The sequence below is a fragment of the Chaetodon trifascialis genome, chromosome 10 (genome assembly GCF_039877785.1).
Source record: "Chaetodon trifascialis isolate fChaTrf1 chromosome 10, fChaTrf1.hap1, whole genome shotgun sequence".
NCBI classification, from domain to species: domain Eukaryota; kingdom Metazoa; phylum Chordata; class Actinopteri; order Chaetodontiformes; family Chaetodontidae; genus Chaetodon; species Chaetodon trifascialis.
Window position 1 is genome coordinate 1,522,791 of NC_092065.1, and position 10,350 is coordinate 1,533,140.

At 43.2% G+C, this 10,350-nt stretch overlaps 1 protein-coding gene across 1 annotated transcript in view; it reads left to right on the forward strand.

Annotated features, from left to right (window-relative positions):
• asz1 (ankyrin repeat, SAM and basic leucine zipper domain containing 1) overlaps positions 1–8,562 on the forward strand; it is a 28,113-nt gene extending 19,551 nt beyond the window's left edge. The window contains exons 11-13 of the mRNA XM_070971717.1: positions 1,569–1,674; positions 2,086–2,199; positions 8,389–8,562. Of these exons, the coding sequence (XP_070827818.1) occupies positions 1,569–1,674; positions 2,086–2,199; positions 8,389–8,562 (394 nt within the window). The remainder of the gene's footprint in view (positions 1–1,568; positions 1,675–2,085; positions 2,200–8,388) is intronic.
• Positions 8,563–10,350: the final 1,788 nt, after the last annotated feature.

Here is a 10,350-nt window from a genome sequence, read left to right on the forward strand (position 1 = left end):
GACTGGAAGATGGTTCCACAGGAGAGGAGCTTGATAGCTAAATGCTCTGACTCCTGTTCTGCTTTTTGAGACTTTAGGAACCATAAGTAGACCTGCATTCTGGGAACGCAGTGTTCGAGTAGGGCAATAAGGTACTATGAGCTCTTTAAGATAAGAAGGTGCCTGGCCATTTATGGCTTTGTAAGTAAGGAGGAGAATTTTAAACTCTATTCTAAACTTTACAGGGAGCCAGTGCAAAGTGGCGAGTATTGGAGAAATATGATCTCGCTTCCTGGTTTTTGTCAGAACACGTGCTGCAGCGTTCTGGAGCAACTGGAGAATATTCAGCAACGAATTTGGGCAGCCTGATAGTAAGGAATTGCAATAATCCAGCCTGGAAGTTGCGAATGCATGGACTAGTTTTTCTGCATCATTTTGAGACAAAATATTCCTGATTTTTGCGATATTACGTAGGTGAAAAAAGGCAGTCCTTGAAATTTGTTTTACATGGGAGTGAAAGGACATGTCTTGGTCAAAGATGACTCCCAGATTCTTTACAGTGGTGCTGGAGGCCAGCGCAATGCCATCCATAGCTGCTATGTCATCAGAAAGTGACTTTCTAAGATGTTTAGGGCCTACTACTATAACTTCAGTTTTGTCCGAGTTTAGCATCAGAAAATTGCAGGTCATCCAGGTCTTTATGTCATGAAGACGTGCTTGTAGTCTAGTTAACTGACTGGTTTCTTCCGGTTTCATTGATAAATATAGCTGGGTATCATCTGCATAGCAATGAAAATTTATTGAGTGCTTCCTGATAATCTTACCTAAAGGAAGCATATATAAGGTGAATAGAATTGGTCCAAGCACAGAACCCTGCGGAACTCCATAGCTGACTTTAGTCAGCAGAGGAGTCATCATTAACGCGTACAAACTGAGAGCGATCTGACAGGTAGGATTTAAACCAGCTTAGCGCAGTTCCCTTAATGCCAATGAAATGTTCCAGTGTCTGCAATAGGATGCCATGGTCAATGGTGTCAAATGCAGCACTAAGATCCAATAAGACTAGTACAGAGACAAATCCTTTATCAGATGCAATTAGAAGGTCATTTGTAACTTTAACCAGTGCTGTCTCTGTGCTATGATGTACTCTAAATCCTGACTGGAAATCCTCGAATAAACTATTATTGTTTAGAAAGTCGCACAGCTGATTGGCAACTGCTTTCTCAAGAGTTTTTGAGAGAAAGGGAAGGTTGGATATCGGTCTATAGTTGCCTAAAACCCCTGGATCAAGAGTAGGCTTTTTCAGTAGCGGTTTTATCACAGCTACTTTAAAGGACTGTGGTACGTAGCCTGTTGATAAAGACAGATTGATCATGTCTAATACTGAAGAGTCAATTAGAGGTAATACTTCTTTAAACAGCTTAGTCGGGATAGGATCTAAAATACAGGTAGATGATTTTGATGATGAACACATATACAAAACTGTACATGTGTAACTGTTTTCATAAAAACTACATGCTAAAACAAATCAAGCAGTATATTTACATGTTTCAATCAGACCTTCTCCATCAGTTGTGTGTGTTTTGCAGGACTGAGGAGTTTCATAACTTCCTGATAAGTGTGAGGCAGCAGTGCTGCTACCTGACAGAGACAATTCGGGACGTCATCAGCCGTTTCCCCTGCCAGGCCCCTCAGGTACATGTCACCTGCAGTGGTGCCAGTCAGGAGGTGTCAGGAGGAGGTGACGCACTGGCTGCCACTTCATGCTAGCTTGCTGATGTTTCGGCAGCAGGAGCACTTGTGGTGCAGCTCATTTTCCAAATGTGTTAAACTACATGAAAGTCCTCATTTTGAATTAAAAAATACATTTGCATAAAAGTTTGTTTGTTTAATAATAATGGAGTAAATGATTCTTAGAGTGGTGAACACTTGCATGTTTCTTTTTTAAAGTGAAGGCTGAGCACCGTCAACTGTCCAGTGTCCCTGACTGCAGTGACACCAGCCGTCTTCATGAGTGCGTCCTCTGTCTGCTCATGTCTTTCTATCTCACCTGCCATCCAGCTTGATTTCTAAACTAGAACTTGGTCTCTCTGGTCCTCTGTGTAGCTTGTCTTCTCACTGGACTCGAACAAGGAGGCGCAGGCCATCTGCAATCAGCTGGTGATGCAGACGAAAGACCTGCAGAGGGAAGTCACCTGCCTCCGCACTCTGCTGTGCCAGGTCAACACACACACACACACACAATGACGAATTTTGCAGGCACTGCACTTAAATATAAGGCCACCAGTATTACGCTTCACTATCTGTATTTATTAATTTTCCAAGCTTTGCAGTGACTAAACAACAGGCTTCTGCACGGCCTACCTACCTCTCGTGCAAAAAAAATGGATTTCTGGCCTCATTTTTGGTTAGAAAACAGAGGCAGGAAATTGTACTGCTTAACAATAATGTTTAATATTAATAATGGCAATAACAGTAACTAAAAAAACAGTAAATGTAGCTGGAAATTTGATTATAATGCTGACTTAAAATTTGAAATAAGTCATTATGAAAAATGCGTGTGTTGACCGTGATGCTGGTACATCCACAATATTCGAACACATTCATACTTCATGGAAGTCAATCTAAATTCCTTTCTCTGTTGACGGGTGTTCTGAGAACTTCCCTCTTACTACTGAGGATTAAAAGCAACATGAACGGAACAAAGTGTGTGTGTTATGTATTGGGATGTATGGATTCTGGCGAGCTCCGACAGGTATGTGCGGGAGTGCTTGCATGTGTGCACCTGACTCTGTGTGTGTGTGTGTGTGTGTGTGTGTGTGTGTGTGTGTGTGTGTGTGTGTGTGTGTGTGTGTGTGTGTGTGTGTGTGTGTGTGTGTGTGTGTGTGTGTGTGTGTGTGTGTGTGTGTGTGTGTGTGTGTGTGTGTGTGTTTTCATTTGTATTCCAAGAGGAGAGAATCGTTCCTGACAGGGCAGAATCCTCACAGCTCATAAGTCAGCGCCGCTGTGACATCGACCTGTCAGCACACAGACGATGAGGTGGAGGGATGAGAGGGCTGATGGGAAGGGAAGGGTGGGGGCAGAGGGAAGCGAGAAGGGGATGCAGGTTGGCGGGGTGAGGGAGTTTAAGAAGGGAGAAAAGGGATGGGTAGAGGAGGGGGTACGGGGAGAGCAAAGGAGGTTGGTTAGCAGATAGAGGTGTGTGAGTATGTTTATAGTGTAGGTAGGTGTGTGTGTGTGTGTGTGTGTGTGTGTGTGTGTGTGTGTGTGTGTGTGTGTGTGTGTGTGTGTGTGTGTTGATAGTGTTGGTTGGGGTGTGGGAGAGGTTCTTCGATTGTGTCAGACAAAAATCTGACGGCCAATGGAGCCCATTTGGACCTATTGGCTCCCAGCCCAGGGAGGAAGGGCCCTACACATACTATGAACACACACACACACACACACACACACACACACACACACACACACACACACACACACACACACACACACACACACACACACACACACACTATGACCTGATCTGTGGAAGCGTGTGTGCTGGAACACACACACTCGCGAATCACAAATATTGTATCAGTGCATCTGCTGGAGCTCTCACATTACATCAGCTGTGACACACGTTGGTGGATTTTGGTGCTTCTTTGAAAGCAAACCTCAAGTTTTTCTCACATTAACCTGAAGAAGAAATGAAACGTGAAAATGAGTGTGAACGGGTTATGATGCTCATTGCTGCCATCTAGTGTTGGCTCCGATTAATGTGTGACACCTGATAAATTAGCAGGAACATGAGCATTAGCAGGAAGCACTCTTATCAGACTCATTTCCTGCTGCAGCTGTTCTGCAGACAAGCTCTGATAAACCCACTGTACTTAACGCAGCAGATAGATGAAGTTAGTGACGAGCTGGTGAATGAAGTGGAACATCTAGCCGCTGAAGGGATTCTCAGCAGTGGGTGTAGAGCTAAAGGGAGGGTGAATACTAGACTTGGATTAATCAGATGGTCAGAAAATTCACTCCAGGTGGACAATAATGCTGCTCCATGTCCGATCGAAGTGGAAATGAGCAACTGTTTGTAAAATTGTGAGCTGGACAGCTTGGAGGTGTTGGAGCTAGCGTTGCCTTTGTCAACGAAAATTATGACTAAATATCGTCGTGGAACGAACGAACGAACCTTTATCACGTGACGAAAACGAGACGCAACGTATATGTTGGTCATGTGAGGATAACTATAATTAAATATATCATGCAATATTGTTGACGAATGAAAACGAGACTACAGTAAATGTGGTTTACAAAATAAAAACTCTGCTAAAATGTCTCCTCATTTTCGTTGAGAGTATTTCTGTTTCCTGTGTCTCACTTTAGGGGCTGCATCAGGTCGCAATGGGCAGTCGCAGGCATTAGTTCCCACTCGCGGCATTATTTAGAAGCCAGCCATCCGGCTTTGGTTGGTAAAACAAACATGTTGTGAATTCAAATCAGAGCGTCTTCATGGCTGGAATCAATGTATTCTTGAGTTTATAAGGTAACAATAATATAATAATAAGATCACTTTGTTTGAATTGTGAAATGGGTTTGACTAAAAGAAAATTTTGGTTTCGTCTATTGCCTACTACTAGGTACTTATACTATATTGACTGGGTTCAATAGAATTTCATTACTAAAAAGAGACTAAAATACAATTTTCCCTGACTAAAACTAGACTAAAATGTTATCAGTTTTCGTCGACTAAAACTACCCCTTAAACATTGGACGTCGTATGGACGTCCAGATCATGTCCATATTGCGTCCGTCCGTCCAAGACCAAATATGGACCTATTCTCGACGTCCAAAATAGGTTAGGTATTTGGACGTCTTATTATGACCCAATTTCGACGTCTATATGCAGTTGAAGATCTGGACGTCTAAATTATGACCCAATTTCGACGTCTACATACAGTTGAACATTTGAACGTCGGGATGGGTCACTTTTCAGGACGTCTAAGACAAGTGTAGTATAGGCCTAATAATGATGATGCTAATAATAATGATAATAATAATAATAATAATAAGTTGTTGTTACTTGTAGCCGTATGATTATTTTAGTCATCAATGCTTATGCCTAAAAGGGTAAAACAAATATAAGTAATATTTTGATTGTTTACATTTTCCTGTTTTTCTAGTGTTATTCTGTGAGGTGTAGGGGAAAAAAATTAACCGCGTTAGAACTGAAGAAGAAGGGTCAATGCCATTTTGATTGGCTGAGGCATGCGTCACTCCAATTAATGTGCAACTCAAGAGCCGCTCCCATCGGCCCAGGTATTGTGCCTATAAAACCTGAAGAAGAAGAGTATTGTGAAAGCAAAACGCACGCTGGCTGTGGATTGTGGACGTCTCCAACAGGCATAAATTGCAGGTAAGTTGTCAGCCATCGAGCTTCTAGTTAATATGTTCATTTATGCATATAAAGCGTTTGCCGTTTTAATCTACTTCAAACCGATTGTCGTTACAAAGATGATTTGGTGTATGAATGCAGTTTGTCTGTGCATATTTCTTATCATTTGTCTTTTTCTACTTGTGCAGATGGAGTAATGAAGTTTGATAATGACGCAACTCAGGAACTCATACGGCAACATGCTGCTGACCATTTGAAGCATGCACCCCAAAGGATTGGGGGGGGGGGGGGCTTCCCGGTCACCCAGGGCTGATTCATGTTCTATGCGGGCTTTCATGTTCTGCTATGTTTGTATCTTTGCAATAGCATTTAAAGCATGTTGTGCAAATGTTAAAGGATTGGAGGGGCGGGCTTTCTGTGTTTATATCTTTGCAATACCATTTAAAGCAGGCATGTCAAACTCATTCCACAAAGGGCCGAGTGGCTGAAGGTTTTCTTTCCAACCAAGCAGCAGCACACCAGACTTGACTCATTTCATTAGCTGATCTCAGTCTTCAGACAGCTGATTGGTCAGACTGCATGCTCTTGATTGGTTGGAGGAAAAACCTGCAGCCACACGGCCCTTTGTGGAATGAGTTTGACATGCCTGATTTAAAGTATGCTGTGGAAATGTTTGCATATTTTTACAATAAAAATTGTAATAAAAAAAAAAAGAAAAAAGGATTGGATTGTGATTTATTGTTAACCTGACTGTAGTCTTAAGTCCACAAGGTAGGAAACAGTTTCCTGTACCTGTTAATTTTACTGTACCTTCATTTGGCTTGTCAGCAGGTTTTAAATGGATGCTTTTATGCATTTCCAGTTACCATCTGCTGGTGATAGATTCAAATTAAGCAATAGGAAAATAACCTGGAACAGTATGCCACCTTCTACAATGGCACTACAGTTATGCATAGAAACTAGAAGCAGCACAGTATAAAATCAATGTCTAAAATGGGTAATAATTTGACGTAGAAAAGACGTCAACAAGGACCACATTTGGACGTAAAAAAGACGTCCCCCAAAGACCACATTAGGACTAGGAATAGCTCCCATATGGACGTACTATGGACGTCACAAATCGACATTCAAGAGACGTCTAAAAAAGACGTCGTCTGGAGTAACGTTCTGCACCTTCAGATGACGTCCAAAAATAACTTTAAAAAGACGTTGTATGGACGCCCCTTTGCGCAGTGGGTAGACTAAAATAGTCACAGGTAATTCTGACTAAAATGCTGAAACTTGACTAGACTAAAAAGAGTATGAACGTGACTAAAACTAATAACTAAAATGACAGCTTGACACAAGACTAGACTAACACTAAAATAAAAACAGGCTGCCAAAAACAACACTACTTGGAGGTGCCCTGTGGAGCTGTGAAAACTGCTCAGTAGGTCTACTAGACATGAGGAACTCTGCAGGGCACCTTTAATAAACTGGTATCTCGTGAAGCTTTAAAAACACTGTTCAGTGACATTAAATGCTGTGGCAGCATAGAGGCGAGAGCCACTGAACCACATAAAGATTTCTTGTGACGGCTTGGCCGATGTAGTCTGAACTGCTTCCCTGATCTGCTTCCTGGAGTGTCTGTATGCACAGAGCACCAGGCTGCAGTCGGCTGTTGGTAGTTTCACTGTGATCACTCTGTCAGGTGTGAACACACACCGGGTTCCCTCATGCAGGACCCTTGAAGCTCCACGTCAGTCAGTGCAGCAGTGCATGCTGGAAATCCACCAAAACACCGTTCTCTGCAAAAAGCACCGATCGCAAACAGATGAACCACAGAGCCCCCCCACTAACCCCTGATCACTCACATCACTGGCTTTAAAAGTGTGACTCGAAATGCTGATGCCTCAATCATAGTACCACCTTCTATTGTTGAGCTGGTGGAGTTATGACCAGTAGCTGCCAGTGGGTGGGATGTTATTCATCCAAAGAGCTCAGGCTGTAAAATTAGCTCTCAGTTCCAGAAGTTTTAACACTCAGTGAAGTAACTGTTGAATTGAAAGTATTGATTAGCAACCATATCACTCATCTATAGAGATTGGTTGTTTGGTAGGTTCGGACACGTTCATATCTCTGCTGCACTCTTTAGTTTACAGTTTACAGCGAAGCGTGTTATTTTTGATTTCTAGGCCTGCATACAATCAGACGATCAGAATCACCATACAGTTCAATCAAGTTCATTATTAAAATTGAATTTATTTAGATGTCATCCTCACTCGTGAGCGACTGAGTGTTTCCAGGATGCCCCTTTCATACCCAATCATGATGCTATCACTTGTTACCAGTCAACCTGTTTATTTGTGGAACGTTCCAAACAGGTGTTTTTGGAACATTCCACATCTTTCCCAGTCTCTGAAACGTGTGTCTGCATCAGATTCAGAATAAGCAGATATTTACAAATTCCGTCCTGTGGGAATAACACCTTCCTGGCACTGTCTGCTACAAGAATGTCCTCATTGTCAGAATTCAGGAAGTTGTAGAAATGTGGGTTCAAACCACAAGTTCCCAAGTCACATTTACCAGAAGAAAGCTAAACTCGCATCTCAGACTTTCTCACGTGACTGGGATTCAGTGCGATGCTGTCACCCTCTGACTCCAGAGTTTATTTATGAGGAGCATTACTCCTCCGTGACTTGACCATGACCGAGATCCGACTTGGCTCATGAGTCCTGCAGGATTTGGCTCAGGAAGCTTCAGTGACTCAGGTTTTCGAGTCATGCTACGGTGGTGTGATGAGACCAGACGTGCCCTCATCCTCCAAATGAACTGGTCTCCATTTGATTCCCACCCAGTTGTAACTCAGCCCATATTTCCCACCCAGTGGAGGTTTAACTGTCCTGAAACTGTCTAACCAGTTAACTACCGTAATCCAGACCGGATTAAGTTGGAATGACCTGCAGCCCCTCTGCTTCCTGCCTGAGGTCATGTTGCTCTACCCACAGGATTGTGCACGAGTTTCTCATGCAAATCTCCTCCTCCTCCCTCAGATAAACGAGGCCGAAGACTGCTGTCAGCCTCCTCAGACCAGTTCCCACTGCAACCGGAGGATGTGGCCTCTGACTGGAGTCGCATTGAGTGCGCTCGGAGTCGCCTTCATCCTGCTCCTCTGCAAAGCTGCCCGCGGCAAGGTTTACCTGCAGATGCACAGGAGTGTGTGCTGATGTGCCAGTCATTTGTTCAAAGAGCTCATCATGATGTTTAGGTTTGATTAATGTGGCTGATTAGTCGAGTTATGAAAGGACCGACGTGTTGGAGAGCAGCGTTTGACACCACAGGCTGTTTTTGATTTGGGCTGTAGCACTTTTGCTCTGCTCTGACTTGTCTGAGTTTAGTTCTGGATTCTTTTAAGTGTTTTTTTGTGTGTGTTTTAAGTCGAAATTAAAGTTTTGTAGAATGAGTCAAATTAAGATTTGGATCAGAATGTTGTTTTCAATGCCTGTAAAAAATATTTTTGATCCTGGTTGAAATGATGAATCAGTTAAAATACAGTATCAGGACTTAAAGTAATGGACTTATTTATTGACTTAATTGTCTCCTGACTCCAGCTGCATGCTCACCCCACAGGCACCAGTGACATCCAGTGTCTCATTTAAGTTTATTTCCAAAAATGTTGAGCTGAAATGTTTCTTTTTCCAAACCTGAGTGCTGTGACAGTGACGGGTCTCTACCGACACTGATCCTCACAGACAGAAGCTGCATCCCTCACAAGCTTCGTCCCTGGTCAGTTAGAGTCAGTCTCTTCAGGCCTGACCTGACTTTGCATCAGTGACGTTAGACTGTCAGTCCCTCTCCTCATAAAACACAATGTGTAATGCGGTGAGCGGCCTAATGTGATTTGGTCCGAAGGTGAGCAAATTACTCCAATTAAATTGGATTTGTATTACAGACGTATTTCAACTGCTGCTGCTGCTGCAACAACAAAGTCGTGTTCAATGGGCTGAGAAGAGCACAGAGAGTGCTCTAAATCTCCTTGTTGTTTTATGGTTTTCTTCCACAGGGATCACGAGAAAAATCCAATTTGCCCATTAATCTCATCTGGTCAGGGTCTCTGGACCTCCAGATACACCCAGGCCAGATCAAAGATGGAGGAAATACCCTGTGACAGTGGTACAGATTTCCCCAAGAGACTTCAAAAAGGCCTGATAGGCAATCCAATTGAAATGGACACATCACCTTTGGGTGCTGGTTTGGGAGAAGCAGCCATTTTTCTTTTCCTTTTTTCTTTTTTTAAACATTCCAGAGTTATTAGTTGGACTGAGTCTGGGTTTGTTTAAGGCTGTAAAATAACAATGTGTCACGCTTTGGGTATCAGAAATATTTGGTACCTGTGCGTCAGTGGGCTCTCACCTTAAAATAAAACCAAGTTTTAGGCCTTAATGAAGGAAAAATTAAGAAAGTTTACAAAAGAAGGGAAATATATGCCCACAAACTGCGCGTGGGAGCCAAGTGATGTGGGTGTATAGATTGAGGTCAGATTATTTATCTCTAAATAAAATGCCAGTCTCTGCTTCCAGTGGCCACTGCGCACTCCTGAAAATGATGTTTTTATTGTCGACACTGAGCCCTAAATGTTGCTGTCGTCTGCCCTCCACGCGCCGGTCCATCTTTATTATCTGCTCCATGTTGTCCCCCGCAGCTGAACTGAAGCGGCTGTCTGTGAATGACTGGCTGAGTGTTCCGGCTCCTTCCCTGAACGCGTCGGTGCAGTTTGAGTGAGGAGCCCATCAGCCTGGACCACATCTCAGAGCAGCTGAGCTCCGGCCTGGACGCGGGCCAAGCCTGTCTGGTGTCAAACCAGCCTGAACAGATACTCTCAGACATCTCATTTCTTCACCTCATTCCTGAGACGGGACTCTGCCCACCCCTTGTGTAAAGCAATTTAAACTTGATAGCTCATCATCTCCACTGAAAATATTTGCTGGACTATTAGACAGTCGCGCTGTAGCTTC